General features: G+C 33.4%; 1 protein-coding gene across 3 annotated transcripts; it reads right to left on the bottom strand.

Annotated features, from left to right (window-relative positions):
- Positions 1–8296: 8296 nt before the first annotated feature.
- tmem176l.3b (transmembrane protein 176l.3b) lies at positions 8297–18895 on the bottom strand. Of its 3 annotated transcripts, none has more exons than XM_087262238.1 (7): positions 18856–18895; positions 15129–15356; positions 13788–13862; positions 12476–12532; positions 12277–12381; positions 10100–10207; positions 8297–10002 (listed from the first exon to the last, which is right to left on the bottom strand). In XM_087262238.1, the coding sequence occupies exons 2-7, from the start codon at positions 15300–15302 to the stop codon at positions 9937–9939; spliced, it is 585 nt and encodes a 194-aa protein (XP_087118364.1). In that variant the 5' UTR covers positions 15303–15356; positions 18856–18895; the 3' UTR covers positions 8297–9936. The 3 variants fall into 3 exon arrangements, with proteins under 3 accessions (XP_087118364.1, XP_087118365.1, XP_087118366.1); XM_087262239.1 differs by having other exon boundaries at positions 15129–15353; XM_087262240.1 differs by lacking the exon at positions 18856–18895 and adding an exon at positions 16328–16827.
- Between the last annotated feature and the right edge of the window lie 742 nt (positions 18896–19637).

Genomic DNA, 19637 nt, shown 5'->3' with positions numbered 1-19637 from the left:
TTTATTTTGCCATCCTAATTGTTGTTTGCTGACTTCAAACAGATAGGAGCTGGGTTTGGTCCCCCTAAACATTTACTTATAAATGTATACATACCTAATATTTATTTACTTATTATTATCATATTTATTTTATTATTATTATTATTATTATTAATATTATCTATTTATTTAACATTATTCATTTTTTTTATTTATTATTAATTTTTTAGTTATTTTTATTATTTCTTGTTATTTATTAATTAATTATTATATTTATTTATAATTTTATAATTTTATTTATTTATTTATTTATTTATTTATTTACTTAGTTAGTTAGTTAGTTTTCACATGTTGGAGTCTCGGGAATCTCTTTCAAAAATCCACATAGAAAACACTGCAAATTATGTATAAACATCATCTCCTTCTGTAAAAACCTTCTGAATGCGAATAAAAAAGGTTGTTTATATAAGTGCTCCTAAATTATCGCACAGGGAAAGGGGAAAACAACCTTTGAAAATGTGTTATAATTAAAGTCTACATACTGTACACGAATTGAAAAGTGCAATAAAGGAAACACTTAAAACCATATTTTGAATGTTTCCTTTACTTTATAAAAAACACTTTATGAAAAGCTAAAAAGTACAATAATTATTATTGTACTTTTTGTATTGTACTACCTACACTGAAAAAAATGATGTCTGCAAAATTGTTGCAAACAATTTATGAATTTTAAACACACAAATGAAAATTAGTAGTGTTCAACTTAATTTGTTTGTTTAAATTCAGCCCATATAAATCATTTACAACAACTTAAAATAATAGTAAATCCAAGGAATCATCTTTGAATCATTTTTTTTGGTGTGTAATGTATTTATAATGTAAACATATTATTATATTCAACCTCAAAATGTATGATTTGTAAACATTTTAAATTACAAGAATACAGGGCACGACCTCATAAACCACCTTAACATTGTAATACCTAGGTCATATCCATGTCATTATACAAATTGGTATGCTTATAAACCACCAAAACTAGTACATGATAAAAACACATTTAACTCCAATTAACATGCAATTAAGTGCATTCATTTGACCACCTTTTTGAAAGGGGTCTGGATGAAGACCTGGTGCAGTGCAATCTGCATCCAATGCATTTTAATGGGCTCACCTAACCCCATCCCTAACCATAACCCTCACAGTGACATCACTAGCTCCATTGGATGCATTGTGCCTGACATTGTATCACTGAGAGATGCAGTCTCAGCTTGTATCATAAAGCCTGCATTTAGATACTATTGACCCCCCCCCCCCACAATGACAAGCACTTTGTAATAAGTATTTATTATTTTATTAATAACCGTTTATTAAACACATTTGTTTTATTAATTCAGTTTTTATTAATAATAATAATAATAATAATAATAATAATAATAATAATAATAATAATAATAATAATAATTATTATTATTATTATTATTATTATTAACATTATTTATTTATTTGTTTATTTGTTATTCATTTATTATTTACTGTTATTTATTTTGTTTATTATTATATTTATTTACTTATTTATTTACTATATATTTATTTAATATAGTTATTATTATTTTTATTATCATCATTATTATTTATTTTTTATTTCTATTTATTATTTATGATTATTATTCATTTCTGTATGATAAATTTATTTATTTATTTATTTATTTATTTAATGTTTATTGTTATTTATTTAGTTATTATTATTATTATTATTATTATTATTATTATTATTATTATATTTAATATTATTTATTTATTTATTATTATATTTGTTTATTATTATTATTATTATTATTATTATTATTATTATTATTATTATTATTATTATTATTATTATTTATTGTTATTGAGTGAAATCTGCATCCAATGCTTTTTAATGGGCTCACCTAACCCCACCCCTAACCATACCCCTCACAGTGACGTCACTAGCTCTATTGAGTGCATTGTGCCTGACATTGCAACTGAGAGATGCAGTCTCAGCTTGCATCATAAAGCCTGCATTCAGATATATTTGACTTTTCCCCCTCAATGACAAGCACTTTGTTTGTAATAAGTACGCTTGTCGTCTTTTTTCTCAAAGGTTGATTTAATAACAGTAATAAATCAAGAATTTTTTACCTTGAAATTATGTTCATTTCAACACACATTCGATTTATTAACTAAATTATAATTAAATTAAATTAAATGGATCCATTTATTGAGCTATACAGCATATTAACTGTATATAAGCAGCTATATGGTCCAATTATTCATGGCCACTGGCTGAACATTAGTGCTGTTCACAGACTGACATTATCTCAAAGCAACACTAATTCTCTGAACATAAATAGCTGCCGATCTGAATACCTCTCTGGGTAGGGTTTCGTGCTTTTCTCTTACTCAGCTTTAGGGATGATGGTGGTTTTGTTGAAAATTTTCACAGCGTTAAACCGAGAACCGCTGAATGCATGTGAGAAATCAGCAGGTTTGTGTGTGATTCAGTCTGGGAGATTGACGGTCACAGCATGTTTTTCTCTTTGTAACGTTCCTCCTTGAGGATTTGCTTTTCTTTAGTTCTAAAGAACATCAGTTTGCATTGCTGAACACTTTTCAAGAAGATGCAGGAAGGTAATAAGAAATGAATAGGCAGCATATAGTCATTAATATCATTGATATACACTGGTGCATTGGCAAATGCCTGCAACAATTCTGATTTTGTTTATGTTTTTGAAAGAACTTTGCTTTCAAGGCTGCATAATTCTGAGTACAATAGAACTTAATTATATTATTCTAATTTAAAACAACGTTTTCTTTCATTTAAATGTATTACAGTGATGCATACTGAATTTTTTGCAGTTATTAGTCCAGTCTTAACTGCCATAAGAGCTTTCAGATATCAAAATATGCTGAATTTCTTAATTAAAATTAAATTTAAATTACATGAACATCATATATAATTGATTCCGGTGATTCCGCTATACACACACACACACACACACACACACACACACACACACACATACATACATACATACATACATACATACATACATATATATATATATATATATATATATATATATATATATATATATATATATATATATATATATATATATATATATATATATATAATCTCATTATTGCTCATATATAGTGCCTTAGTGCCCCAACCAGTGCCGATATACAGCCATATCGCACTGCTACAAGTGGGATATTGCATTTATACAACAGTTTGACGGCATAATTGTGTATATAAAAACAAAATTAAACATGGAGAGTCTTAAAAACCCTTTTGTATGAGGAACTACTTTCTTCCGCGTTGGATTCAAATCATAAGCTGACAGTTAAACAGCTGGGCAAGCATCTTTTAAACTTTAGATCTGTAGTGTCTACTTTTTGCTGGCTGTATGTGGGCGGAGTAATACACAAAGAGTAAAGAGGCTGTACGGGTGCTGATAATACTTAAATATATCACTGCTATCAGCCAATCAGATTCGAGAACCAGAGAGACTGTTGTGTGTATATATATATATATATATATATATATATATATATATATATATATATATATATATATATATATATATATAAACAGTATATATATGCATATATATATATATATATATATATATATATATATATATATATATATATACATACAGTATATATATATATATATATATATATATATATATATATATATATATATATATATATATATATATATATATATATATATATATATAGTGCATCCGGAAAGTATTAATATCGCTTTACTTTTTCCACATTTTTTATGTTACAAAATGGATTAAATGTATTTATTTCCTTAAAATTCAACACACAATACCCCATAATGAGAATGTGGAAAAAGATTTTTTTGAAGATGTTGCAAATATATTAAAAAGAAAAAAAAACCTGTAAAATCACATGTCCAGAAGTATTCACAACCTTTGCCGTGTTTGAGATCCATTCAGAGTATATAATGTAACAATGATATAATTTTAGCTGTTTCCTACTCAGAATTATGCTTTGAAACACCTGGAATCAAATTTCCATCTCTGAGCTTTATTTTTGGGCTTATAAAAAAAGTGTCAGATTTTTCCCTAGTAAATCTCACACTCTTGAGCTCGTGAAAATGTGCTGTTGCTCAGGAGTGATGACAAAGTCTGGATCTTTTCTCATTTTAACTCTCTCACACATGCATAAATCAGAGGGAACAGTGAAAAAATATCTTTCTTTTAACTCACTTTTTAAACTTTCTTTTTATTGTTAATAGCAAAAATTTAGACCAAAATTGTGTTTTAATTAATGGAAATGCTAATCTAAAGGTTAACAAATAGAAAGTACAAGAGCTTCTTTTTAAATTGTAAAATGTCCAATAAAATCCAATCATAATCTTCATCTTTGTTTAATAGGAAGCAAAAGACACGCTTGTTATGTTTTCATCTACCTGCATGCGTTTTTTTTTTAAGTATTGAATCAGAAATGAGTGACAGAATGCAAAATATTAAACAAGAGTCCTACAAAAAGAGTTGATGTGAATAATAGAAGATGGAAAATTCTAATATAGTGAACATCAAACTCACTAATTGACAAAACTTACTAATTGAAGTACTGTAATTAAAATCATTCACATTTGTTTCTTTTTCTATTTTTTTTGTTGCTAACTTTGAAAATATTCAATATTCTACCACTGTTTTCATGTGTGTCTCTTTAAATTCAAATGAGCTGCAGCCCTGCCCATTTTCTAAAAGAAGGCGGGGCATTACAACTTGTGTCTCTGCGATGCTTTCAAAACAAAACTCTCTATTGCACATTGACTTCGTTTACATGGACATCAGTAATCAAATTATTTGTTTAATCTAGTTAAGAGAATAATAAAATTAAGGTGTTTACATGAGTTGCTTTTTGAGTGTAACTTTCATGATCCTGTTTTACATGTTATAGCACATAATTCGATTAACGTCATTGCATCACCACGCTATCTGCATTTCCGAGTTTCATGCAGTTTTGGGTGTTTAATTTTTAATTTGTGGACTTTAACTGCAGTTTGGCACTTTCACTTTCATTCAGGAACATTTCATGCATGCCCTCTGTGACAAATGAGATATTGGATGCAACTATGAACTGCTGGAAGTGTCTATCTAGCAGTTAGTTGACTATCCTGTCGTAAAACGTGGTGAAAAGTCCTACATGGCGGTAATAGTTTGATTAAGATATTTACATGTCTGTTCTGCACTTCAATATGTCGCAACTTCAATAATGCGACTAAAATCAGCATACTCCACACGTCTTAATTCCATTTTCTCTTTAGTTCGATTATGACCTTAATCTGATTTTATTATTCAAAAATCGCTGTTTAAATGGCTAACTCTTAATCAAAGTATAAAATCGAATCATTGGTGTTCATGTAAACATAGTCATTGACGTTCTTCATTATTATAAAACTACTTTATCTGCAGCACAGACTCATTGGAAATATGTGCCCCGTCATACATTCCTGCGAAACATAAAATACGTTGCTCCAGATACATTTTGTTGTACGTTTCAGATGACAAATCCACTAGAGGGCGTTGTGTACACTTTTGCGAATCTAGAATATGTTAGGGTATGTTTTTTGTATGTTTCAGAAACTCAACCACAAACAGGCAGAGCTTCTTTGCTTTCCTAAACCCAATGAATTCCAAATGTAAAAGAAAAGTGCACTGCAATTTTACATTGCTTTCATCTCTCATGTGGAAGTGTAAAAAGGAACAAAGATTGTTGGTGTCATACTAATTATACTCATTATTAATTATTATTAGAGGTTCAAGCACATAGTGCTGAACCCTTATTGTATTTGTTAGAATTTTTATTAGTATTATTATTTTTTTTTTTAGCCGTAATGCGGAACGGGCAGACCAAACCATAAGGCCTAGAGACTTGAAACTTGGTCAGATGGTCCGTATGGTTAACCGGTTAAATACATCTATAAATGGTCTCAAAATGCATTACTATTTGTAGCCACTAGATGACAGCACAATACCACTTTTTCTTGGTTCAAAGTAATTGAATTTGCAAGAAAGATCATTCTGGATCACATCTTGACACGGTCTGAACACTGTTATTGCATTTAAAAACAATTTCAGTCCAAGCTTGTAACTTAATTTTTTTACACTATATGGTTTTCCAATCATGTCCATCCTCGATGTTTAAAAGGCCTCAATCAAACATTTTAATACCATGTTAGTCATTAAAACACAGACTTTCAATTGTCACCTACCATTTAGCCACTAGATGGCAGCACAAGACCACGTATCATTTGATCACCTCAGGTACTGATTATGTGCTTTATTCTATTTCACTTCTGTCAAATAGTGAGTGTAAGTGTGAATACCATTTCACATGTCATTTATTGCTGTACTTATAGCGGCAGCGGCAGTTTACCTCAGAACTTGGAACTCGGACCAGTCACTCAGCTTATATTTAAATAGTTATTAATTAGATTATAAACCTGTCCATTTCATTATTGTTTTTGGTGTCGCGTCTGGGGCAAACAAGCAAATCTTGTCACGCCACGTGTTATTGGGACACAATGTTACAGATGCCAAACACCCAGTCCCTGACATTCTTAATTCCGGTTTTTGATGTCAATTTATCAGTTACTCTACAGTTTCTGTACGTGGTTTTAATTTGCCAAAGACCACCCTAAATAAACCCTGCCTTAATCCTTTTATGTAATGTTTATTATAACTATTACACTATATAAATGACTATTGGGCGGCATGGGGGCTTAGTGGTTAGCACTGTTGCCTCACAAGGTTTCCTCTGCGTGGTTTGGTTTCTCCCACAGTCTAAAGACATGCCGTATAGGTAAACTGAATAAGCTAAATTGGCCGTAGTGTATGTGTGTGAATGGGTGTTTCCCAGTACTGGGTTGCAGCTGGAAGGGCATCCGCTTTGTAAAACATATGCTGGATTAGTTGGCAATTCATTCCGCTGTGGTATGAAATAAAGAGACTAACCCAAAGGAAAACGAATGAATAAATGAATGAATAAATATACCACTATAATATAACGGTCACACAGCACAGCATAAATAAAGCGTAAATCATCAAAACATTTAGATAAGATGAAGACGAGGTAGACAGATGCACTAACACAGAATCTGCAGCATATAAATGAAGTGTATGCTTGTTCATAAAGTCTGTATTTTCCCATCTTGTTTGTTTGCCTAGGCAAGAGGCTCAGCATAATAATCAAGCAATACAGAAGACAAAGAACAGCCAGTTCTGTGTCAGGTTTTTACGAGGCATTCATTCATTTGAATTCCAGCTATATGGTTGAAATATACAGACTGAAACTTCTAATTGATTTTTCTTTCCCCCTAAAAGACTTTTGATCCGCAGCGTGTGACGGAAGACGATAACAGACACTTTAATGGGAATAAATAATGGTTCTCCTGCGACGGCTCTGAAGTGCAACATTGTTGTTTTTATGCATACCACAACAATTCCAATAGAGCAAAAATATAGCCTAAAATATGCGCAAAAAATGTTGACAAATATGTGGATTACATACAGTTCAAACCGAGCATCAGAATGGGGAAGAATGGTGATTTAAGTAGCTTTCTAGGGTCAGAATTAGGCATCAACAACATGAAAGCATGGATCCATCCTGCCTTGTATCAACAGTTTAGACTTGTGGTGGTGGTGTAATGGTGTGGAGGATATTTTCTTGGCACACTATGAGCCCATTAGTACCAACTGAGCATCGTGTCAACGCCACAGCCTACCTGAGTATTGTTGCTGACCAAATTCATCCCTTTCTGACCACAGTGTATCCATCTTCTGACGGCTACTTCCAGCAGGAGAGCACACCATTTCATAAAGCGTGAATCATCTCAGACTGGTATATGACAATGAGTTCACTGTACTCAAATGGCCTCCACCGTCACCAGACCTCAATCTCAACACAGAAATGCCAACTGGCCAGCCAGTACTCGAACCAGCAACCTTCTTGTTGTGAGGCGACAGTGCTAAACACTCCCTTAAAACAATTAATATATTCTAGTAATATAAGTTTCAAGCATGCTTTGTTCCAACTCTAAATTCAAAATCCTTTAAGACTGAATAAATAATATGTTGATTTGTGTTTTTGTTATTTACACAAGCTGACATGAGAGTTGTTTGCTTAAACTCAAGGTTAATTCTTTCTCTGCAGCACCAAGCAACCTAAAATATTCCAGTCTGGTTTTGAGAAGAAGAAAAAAATCTTAGAAATTATTCCGGAATGATTCAGAAGTCAGGCAGTCTAACAAAATTCTTGGATTTATTTTCATTCCCCAAAAGTAGCTTTTTCCAAGGTCAATTATGAGACACTAAGACATGCCTCTTTTACAAACAATATAAACACATCAACATTTCAAATGTTTTTTAGCCATTGCTTTAAAAAAAAGTAACACAATTTGACCACAATTTGCTAAATTTACCAAATCTCAAATAAAGTCGGGACAATGCTGAGATTTTTATGATCACCGGCGATCTAGCAGTTGCAGATCACTGGAGAGCTACAATTTTCTACTGAAAAAAGCTACAGATCCCATCACGCACCTCACACACACACCAGTTTCAGTACTTTTATTGAGTGCACACACTTACAGCTGGAAGCTCATTATCGTTTAAACCTCTCAGTTTCACACACACTTTGCTCAGTATTGTTTCTTTGTGTTCTCATGTTTGGCTTTGGATTCTTGGATTGTTTTTGGATTGTGATTTTCTTGGCCTGCCTGTCTCTTGGATTACTTATTTTTTTATTGCCTTTGCTATTAATGTTTTGTTCCTATTTTGTCCCCTGCATGCTAACTATTTTCTTAAAAATTAAGCTGTTTGTGAAACTCCACCTCTGTTGCCACACCTGCACCATTACAGAATATTGAGCCAAGCGTGTGTGAAATGGCGCGACCGAAATCGCATACTTCGCTAAAATCAGTATGCGAGCCTAGTATGTCTGAATTTTATAAAATTCGAAAATCAGTATGCGAGAAGAATCGGGATTACTTCTGTCGAGATTCTGGAGTGTGCATCCCATGCACCCCATGAGAGAATTCATAAATGGGAGTGAAGCAACGCAACTGATGCAGGTAGGTCACGTGACCATGACAAAATGTCGGATGTAGTACGTCTGAATTCCATTCATACGTTTTTATATTCATACTGTATAGAACGTACTTTCATAACGACCGAGTAGTACATTTAAATTGAAATGCAGTACCTACTGAGTTGTTGGCGATTTCAGATGCAGCGTAAGAGGTTTATGTAGCTCTGGAAATCAGTCTAAGATGAGCTTCCAGCTGTGTATGTGCAATCAAGTAGAGTACTAAAACTGGTGTGTGTATGAGGTGCATGATAGGATCCAGTGGTGAATTTAGGCATGGGCAATATGGGCGATCGCCCAGGGTGGCATTTTGCTAGGGGCGGCATGGAGGCACTACCACAACCCCACTCCCCATTCTTCACTATTGTCAGCTACAGAAAAGCCCCATCAAACCCCTATCAAACACAACCACCCAGCCCTGCTTTTTACTATCGTCCACAACACAACCACCCCCCTCAAAGCCCCCTCCCCTCTTCACTTTCGACACCTACCAAAGCCTCCCGCCCCAGTCTTCACTTTCATCTGCGATGACCACTTCAACCTCTAGCAACAACCGCCCTCCCTTTCACAGTATAGTCTGCGACCCTACACGACCCATCTCCGCTCTAACCCCTCTACGCCCCCACCCCCCGGTCTCAGTGTTCCGGACGGCATGATCGTCAATTGCCTAGAGCACCAGTTAGGCTTGCACCAGTCCTGATGGTATTTGTAGTTCTTTTCAGTGGCAGAATTGTAGTTCTCCATATATAACAATGTCGGTTGAATCAACAATGTGTATGTGGTTTTAATGTTGTTTCTCTAACACAAATGGCTGACTGTGAGCTCTTCTTTGAGTGGCTTGTAAAATTCCAGATGCTTCACAGTCTGCAAAACCAAAAAGAGAATTAATACACTGATTGTTAGCATCTCTATGGTCACTATAGTTTATCTGTTTTAATTATGGTGATAATTTTGCACTCACATTCTTTTCACATATTTCTTTCAGAGTCAGGACAGAGAAACTGAGGGTCACGCAGAACTGAAGGACTAGAAAGATGATCATAGCGATGTCCAGCAAAGCGCGGGTTATCTAGAGAAACGGAAGATCATAAAATCCATTACAAGTCTTAAATTCAGCTGAAAAACAAAAATCAACTGAACTGGAATTGTTTTCAGGGCATGGAATGATTGATGGAATGATGGAATGCTGGAATGATTAAGTGATGATTGATGGATTGATTAATTTATTGATTGATGATTAATTGATTGACGGAATGACGGATTGATAGATTGATTGAACAATGAAATGCTGGAATAATGGAATGTGTAATGGATTGATTGATTAATTAATTGAAAGAATGATGGATTGATTAACTATTAAATGAATGATTGGTTGATTGACTGATTGATTGATGGAATGACTGATGATTAATTATTGCTGAATTGATTGATTGATTGATGGAATAACGATGGATGGATTGATTGATTGATTGAATAATAATTGATTAATTGATTAATGATGTATTGATTAATAATATATTGATTGATTGATTGATTAATGATGTATTGATTGATTAAATGATGTATCGGTTATTTGATTGATTGATTGATTGATTGATTGATTGATTGATTGATTGATTGATTGATTGATTGATCGATTGATCGATCGATTGATTGATTGATTTATTGATAGAATATTGATTGATTCATGGAATGATAGATAGATAGATAGATAGATAGATAGATAGATAGATAGATAGATAGATAGATAGATAGATAGATAGATAGATAGATAGATAGATAGATTGTAATAATTAAATAATGATTGATTTAATATTGATTGATTAATGATGTATTGATTGATTAAATTATGTATTGGTTATTTGATTGATTGATTGATTGATTTATTGATTGATTAATTGATGCATTGGTTGATTGATTTATTGATGGAATGATTGATTTAATCATGAAATAAGGATAGATAGATAGATAGATAGATAGATAGATAGATAGATAGATAGATAGATAGATAGATAGATAGATAGATAGATAGATAGATAGATAGATAGATAGATAGATAATAATATAATTAAATAATGATTGATTTAATTATGATTGATTGATTGATTGATTGATTGATTGATTGATTGATTGATTGATTGATTGATTGATTGATTGATTGATTGATTGATGGAATGATGTATTGGTTATTTGATTTGATTTATTGATTGATTTATTGATTGATTGATTGATTGATTGATTGATTGATGGAATGATTGATTTATTCATGGAATAATGATAGATAGATAGATGGATGGATGGATGGACGGACAGACGGACGGACGGACGGACGGACGGACGGACGGACGGACGGACGGACGGACGGACGGACTGATTGATTGGTGGGTAGGTGGGTAGGTGGGTGGGTGGGTGGATGGATGGATGGATGGATGGATGGATAGATGGATGGGTGGATGGATAGATGGATGGATTGATTGATTGATTGATTGAATAGTAAAATGGTTGATGGATGAATGGATGGATGGATAGATGGACGGATTGATTGATTGATTGATTGATTGATTGATTGATTGATTGATTGATTGAGGGAATAATGATGTATTGATTGATTGATGGAATGATGCATTGGTTATTTGATTAATCGATTGATTGATTAACTTTTTGACTGATTGATTGATTGACTGACTGTTTGATTGATTGATTGATTGATTGATTGATTGATTGATTGATTGATTGATTGATTGATTGATTGATTGATTGACGGACTGATTGACGGACTGATTGATTGATTGAGCAGGATAAAACAAGACACTGCTTAAATAAACAATTCCTCTATGTTTTCAATTTCTAATACAGAGAGGTCTTGTTTTGAACTTTTATTAGTTTTTGCAGATCAATGTAGCAAAACTTTTCACACAAGCTTGCAGTTTCATTACATGCATTCGCATAGAAGTCAACAGGACAAAGGTCTAGTTTAACCATGGCTCAAAGGCAACAAGGTGTTAGTCATAACATGTTAGTTTTGAAAGCAATCTTTGTGCAATATTTTTTCCCCTCTCTATATTTCCCTACTGTTAAACCAGCATGAATAATATATTTTAAGGGGGGCACAAAACTAAAGAAAATTAGCAACAATACCCAATTATTATTGGTAGTGTCAGATGCCATATCACTTGCAGAAAATGCAAGACCCATCATAGCAAGCAAAGCACTGACTGTGTTCAGCACCGCAGCAGTGAGCAGCTGTAATACACAAAACACAATGAGAAAAAAAAAAAACTCACCAAACCAGAAATGTCTGAATGTAAAGTACAGTTTATGACTGTTCAGGACTTACCAGAAAATCACTTGGAAATCGAACAGCAACGACAGTCACTATTCCAACCATGAGGAACTAAATGCAAAAGAATGCTTAAAGGATTAGTTCACCCAAACATGACAATGATGTCATTAATTTTTGCACTCATGTTGCTCAAGTACCCTGAGAATTTATTCAGAATATAAATGAAAATATTTTTGATGACATTCGAAAGCTCCATAGACGGCAATGGTGATGTCCAGAAAAGAAAACAAAAACATTGTCAAAACATTCCATATGACGTCAGTGGTTCAACTGTAATATTACGAAGCTCCAACAATAATTTTGTGCACCAAAGATCTGTAAAAACACATTTATTTGACTACGTTTGTCCTCTGTTCAGCCACATAAGTACCTCTTGTGTGTCTATTTATTGCAATACAATAAATAATAAAATAAAAAATGAGCACAATGTCTGCAAAAATAGATGTGCACAAAGACGACCTAATCAGGAAAGGAAAACATTGGTAAACAAGTTATTTTAATAGTAATTTTAGTGCACAGAAGTCTTCTTGGAGCTTCGTATGATTATAGTTCTGCAGCACTGAAATCAGATTAAATGTTTTGACAATGTTTTTGGTTCCTTTTCTTAACTTCTGGTTAGGACTGGGCCAATAAACAATATTATATTGAATCACGATAAAATTAAACTCAGCAGAAATTTACAACGATGGTAATCTTAAAGTGTGATATTAGAGATATACCGAATCATCAGCCACCGAAAATTTATCGGCCGAAAATATGTTACTCTATATATGTTTAATGGACTCACTACATTTTGTGGCTTCAGTCATTGTTTGGGTACTCTTTTAATTTCGGAAGCATTAACAACTTATATAAAAATATATATCATTGTTGTTTTATGGCAAATAGTTATGGAGAGCATTTTTGCCATAACGCCCTGCCCTACTTCTGGTACTGTTGCTGTCTATGAAGCTCTTGGATTTAATTTCAAATTTATTGAATTTAAGAAATATATATATTTCTTAATTTTTGTATTTGTATTTGTTTTTGTATTCTAAAGATGAACAAAAGTCTCAGGAGTTTAGAACGACATGAGAGTAAGTAATTAATAACAAAATTAATTATTTTGGGTGAACTAATAGAAATCTTGATCAAAACAAGTTTAGACAAAGTGAACAATAAAAAGTTTACATTTTTATTAAATCCAACCAACCTTCATTCAGAAAATATATATGAAATTTAAACATATAAATTGTCAGACTTTTAAATTAATTTGGATTAATTTTGAAACACCAGTAAAAACATAAAAAAAAGCTATGATACTTACCACACTACCAAGCCAAAATCTCAAAAACTGATTCCCGGTCCCCAGACTGAGGATTCCCACTATAACCTGCACAATCTGTGGAATAAGACGACAATGCCATTTTAACACCATCACTGTATTGTAACATCTTAATGATTACACTGAGAAATAGTTTCAAGTGTTTCCGAAACTTAATTCACTCATTTCTCAAAACCATTTTCTCCTGCTTTTGAGGAAAATCTTCAATTAACAATTTGCTAGTTCAAATAGTTCTTCCTAACAAAGTAGATTTTATATATAAACTAATCATGCAGTTAAAATTACTCAAATTAAATCCCATGCATCTTCTAAAAACTATTATTATTATTATTATTATTATTGTTATTATTATTATTAAACTATTATTATTATTAAACTATAATAATAATAATAATAATAATAATAATAATAATAATAATAATTATTATTATTATTATTATTATTATTATTATTATTATTATTATTATTATTATTAAACTATTAACACAAATAGTAACAGCCTAAGAGTAATCTATTTTATAAAGTATGTTAATAGTTGTTACTACACATTTTTCTTATTTTAATATACTGGGCTATTTGATACTTTTGTTAGTGCCTTTACAATAAATGATTTCACAGACTATAAATAGACTATGATGTAGTCTAAATGGACTATAAATAAATATGATGTTACAATTATTTTTATAAACCATCACTCTTTTATAAACCATCACACTTTGTAGCCACAGGCCACAAAAACAGCTACACTGTCCCCAGACACCAAAAGCGGCAGATTCTACATTATATAATAAGTACTGTGATGAGTAGTTTGAGCTGAAACTTTACAGACACATTGTGGGGTCTTAGCCTACATCTGGTAAAATAGGTGGCGTTAATGAATATTAAAATAAAAATATAATATATGAATAAAATAAGTACTTCAACACGTTATTTGAAATTTTAAACAGGAAATTTAATCAAATATTTTCAAAAGCTTGATATCCTATGACTATCACTGTCAGATTTGATGTGAAATCTTTCACTTGTGAGTGCCATAAATTTATAAATATAAGTAAATAAATGTAAAAAAAAAAAAAGGAGATTGGCACTTTCAAGGATAAAATTGGTTCAAAATCATATACAAAGCTTCTTTATTTGCAATAATGATTCCTTAAATCCTTGAACTCTTCATAGCGGAAACAAATTGTCACTATATTTAGAAGGGGAGAAAATGTTAAAGTCAAACTGATTCATTACATTAATATATTAAAATTCCTTTTCTGAATCCTTCATTTTAACACTTTTTAATTTTTGTTCTATCGTCTGTTTATTTGTCTGTCTTACCCCGAGTGCTGTATAGTTGTTCATCATCTTTGTTTTGCTGTTTTGTGATTCGGAGCACACAGGACTGTAACACAAAGTGCCCAGAATCTGGCACAGTATTGGCCATTTGCTTTTGGGGTTTGTGCTGATGGTGATCACTATTGTTCCGTCATCTTGACACACTGAGAGTGACATCCTGAAGCTGAACTTTCCCACAGGTGATATTGACCAGTCCTTGTGTGTTTACTGCTGGAAATGTTAAAATAACAATAATATTATTAAAGGTCCCATGAAATAATAACAAAAAAGTTAGATGTTAGTTTCAGTATGTGAGTTTTAAGGACATTCACATGTTGATGTGCTCCAAAACAGTGACAAAATTTGCATTTAGGAGATAGAAAAGCGATATAAACATGTAAAGCTTGTAGTTTGTCACTTCGGTCTAAATGCATCGATATTTACACTAGATATCGCATAGGGACCCTGAGCATGCGTCAATAGCGTCGCCACATTGGTACAGTGCTCCCAGGACAAACGTCATTCAACCGCACTAGTCAAAACAGTGTTATTACGTGAAGATGCGGGACTTTATCGCTGTCTACGGGTGTAGTAAAGAGCGAACAAAGAAAACAAAGCACAAAGGCAGAACATTTCATAGGTAATATTACGTTTTTTTCTGTTTTTGTATGTTCTGAACTTTTGTGCTAATCAGGTAACGTTATTGATGATAACAGTCACTTACTGCATTCACTATACGGCAAATTAGCTCCAACTCGCACTAAACACTCGGCTTATGCTACTTTTGTTAAATAAAATCAGCAAACAATGCAAAAGAAATATGACAACGAGATGCTGCGCTGCCAAAAACTTGTATTATTGTCGGCTAACGTTAGTGAAAGAGTCGTTGGGGGGATTTATTTACAAACGAATCGCTCCCTCCGTCAGTATGAGAAGTGAAAGCAGGAGAGGAGGTGTGTTTCAGGACATGATTAGATTAAATTTAACAGGGAGGGTGAATAGTACATTTCTGTACACACAAACACAAGCTTTTTGTCAGGAATGCCCGTGCGGTCACTGATCCATAAATGTAGAAAAGTGATGTAAAATTATACTTTTCGTAATTAGAAAAAAAAAATTACATACTAACATCCAGGAAAAATCCCGATCAAAGATATATGTGTTTTTCTCTGGCTTTGGATGGCCACAGTCCTCCACCGTACCTTGGTCCTTGGCATTTATTTTAAGGAGCGCAACCGTGTAGCAAGATGGCGGCGCTATTGACGCATTCCGTCCAATAAACAACAATAGGCCAGGCGACATCTAATGTATATGTCTATGGTCTAAATGGATCAACGTTTTTTCACATCACCTCATACTTTAGTTTCTCATCAAAGCTTGACCAATCAAATGCTCTCTAGTATCTGACAGGCCCCGCCCTCTTCAAGACGCTTCTCATTTGCTTTTCATTTGGTGTGCTAGAGCTCAAACACTCTGACCGGCAGAGCTGTGATAAAAACAAAACACTATGGGCTACTCTGGGGCTACTCTACATCCCACCCTCTCTTCAGTTGTCATCTTCAGTTGAAGATGTCCAGAGGCGATATGAATGTAGAGCTGCTTATTGCTCTGGTGAACAATAATCATTTCTTCATCGTTAGAGCTGGAGCTGCTGCTTACCATCCATAACAACAAACGTGTCATTTTTGTCTTGTTCTTCTGTGTTACAAGCAGGTGTCAAAAGATTTATATAGGAGTTGTGTAGCGCCATCTAACATCAAGGAGTGATTTTGCATACTCTTCTGCTCGACGCCAGTAAAAATCGATTTGGTTTGTAGGGTCCACCCAGTTGGTCCAATGACGGTGTCCACAGGTGGATGAAGGTTCACTGCATGTTCGGTCTTTCCAGTGCACAATGTTGATTTGTATTAAACTTAACTCATATCTGACTCCAATTTTAGTATGAGGTGGTTTAGAATATTAATATATTTATCCTCGTTTTATCTGACTCCAATTATAAAACATTGAAAAGATTATTTTGTTTCCTTTTCGTTATTATAGATTATGAATGAATATTCTCTTCGGTTCATCATTTTATGTTATTTATGTTATTTTTATGTTATTCTCATATTCATTGGGATTCCTATAACATCCTGAATCTTGTACCGGCCGAGTATACAATTTCTTAAGCACAAGCATGTCAGTCTTGGTCACTAAACAGTGGCGATTGACCGCTATCCTAAAAAGGCAGAACCCTACTTGCTCAGATTAGGATATTTTTTATGCGGTCCCCATAGATCTGCTACCTTCTAAATCAGACAGAGCTATTTAGTCATATAATGATCATTACTATAGAATTAAGCAGACCAGTAGTACTTAAACTATTAGTAACTTTGAATAATCACTATACTATCTAAATAGTATTATAAGTTTAACAGGTGAAGGACTATCCCCTTAGATATCCTTTTACAGTCTAAGTATACATGAATTAATGCCAATGTGTTAGTCGGAGCTCTAAAGACATCGTATAGCGTGCCGCAATGCTCCGTCTACCGTGTTCTAGTCCGCTACTAACCTGTACAGGGGCTTGTGGTGCTATGAAATTACCACAATCTACTAGAGATAATAACACGAACTCTATTTGAATAATTTAAAACATAACAATTTGTTAGTCAGGTAATATGTATTATGCCAATTCATTCAGTCAATTCATAAACGATCAATACTAGACATCAAGTTATCAAAGATAAATCCAAGATTAAATGATACAGTCTTGACTTCAAAATATACATAACATGGAGCGTATGCTCCATGTTACGGGCTGATCTGGGTAAGCAGAATCGCGCCGAACGTTTCTCAAACCTTACCTTAAGTAATCCAAGAATCCCCTCAAGGAAAGGGGTGTGTGCATAACAAAAGACATTTGCATTTAGTGCTGTCTGTGGGAAAGTCACACCCTTCACAGTGAATCAAAAGATGCCTGAAGTTATATATTTATTGTTTTGATTATGTCTATTTCTGAGAGAATGAGACCATTGTACCAGTCGCACTGAGACATTTCAAATGATATCAAACATGATAGATAAAGTCACTTGGGTTAATTTAGACATTGAAATGACCATATGTGTGAGGTGGGGTGGATGAAGTCGAGTTTCAGCAACTGGTTCTTTCCCGCATTCCCACCTGCTGGGTTGAGAAGCCAATCGTCTCTGTTTTTGGCTCATGTTTAAATTGTCAAAGACAAAGTATTTGTGATATTTTACGCCTTAAAGGTTTGAATCCGGAAAAATGTCTTTAAAAAAATGCTGACGATAAACGCTGACGATTAACGCAAACGAAAAGCGTCCCGGTGTGTACGAGCCTTTAGGTGTGATTTCATGCAAGTTTAACAAACTTATTTGACAAAAATTCTACAATTTTGTAAAACTGAAAAACATGACCTATTAGTTACAATAGACAGAGGGACAAATGTGTGCAGTTTCAATACAGCTAAACCTGATTGGTCTTATACAGGGTTACCAAACATTTATGAAAGTTCTCACAATGTTTATATTATCAGCATGTAACCTACAGTTTTAAGTTGTTTTTTATTTTTATTGTAATTTGAAAGTATAATACAAGTGAACATTCTGCAGTTACAATAAGTACGATTCCTGACATTAAAATCAGACTTTTCACCTGATTTCACCATGGCACAATTATTATTTTGACCAGCTTTACGAATCAAATGGATAAGAAGTTCTGAACTCACCTTTATGTCACTCAGCAAGTCCACGATCTTGCTCTCTTTCAAATGCAGAACTTGTTTTCTTTTACCTGTCATCGGGTGAGTAAGGTGGAGTCTAGAGAAATACTGGATGGAGCGGTTTGTAAATGAGACTACTGTTACAGTATCACGTTCACGGAAGAGAAAGAAGCCCAGACATATTTGACTGATAAACATCCCATAACATGAAGAGAGAATGTTGTTTTTCTAAACACACTGGTAAAGCAGAACAGGAAGGTCACGAGAATGAAAGTAAGGACAATTTTAAAAAAATAAAGATGATATTACATTGAATAATGTAGACTAATGCACTTAAAGAGAAAAAACAAGTAGAAGATATGAAAAAGAGTTTGCATTTGATAAAAGTTTGTAGTGAACACATCAACCTGAACAACCATAGATGTATAGACATGCATTTTGGGGGAAAAGGGCGACAACTGAGGGTGTATGTTGAGAAGAAAGTTGACAACTGGTGGTGTCTGTAGAATGGGTGTCACAAAATACAGAAGCTCTTAATGAACAGACATGTTTTACAGTGTATTATTCCCCTTTTTATAAGATGCTAAATGCATTTCGGGTGCCCACAGAATGCTTCTGTGAAGTTGTAGTTCGAAATATCTCACAGGTAATTTATTAAAGCTTGTCAAATCTGTCCCTGTTTGGACGTGAGCACAAATCTGCTGTTTATTTTTGTGTGTCCCTTTAAATGCAAATGAACTACTGCTTTTCAGAAGTGGGCAGAGCCTGTACAGGCTGATCTGACACTT

This window comes from Danio rerio, chromosome 7, assembly GCF_052040795.2.
Source record: "Danio rerio strain M-AB ecotype USA chromosome 7, GRCz13ab, whole genome shotgun sequence".
In the NCBI taxonomy this organism is placed as follows: domain Eukaryota; kingdom Metazoa; phylum Chordata; class Actinopteri; order Cypriniformes; family Danionidae; genus Danio; species Danio rerio.
This window is presented reverse-complemented; position numbering and strand designations above follow the sequence as displayed.

Bases quoted from the DNA above. Each gene is read 5' to 3' on its own strand.
- tmem176l.3b (XM_087262238.1), bottom strand. From the start codon at position 15,302: ATGTCACTCTCAGTGTGTCAAGATGACGGAACAATAGTGATCACCATC. The intron at 13,863-15,128 runs GTAAGACAGACA...CTTATTCCACAG, and splicing joins ACAACTATACAGCACTCGGG to ATTGTGCAGGTTATAGTGGG. The intron at 12,382-12,475 runs GTAAGTCCTGAA...TGTGTATTACAG, and splicing joins GATTTCCAAGTGATTTTCTG to CTGCTCACTGCTGCGGTGCT.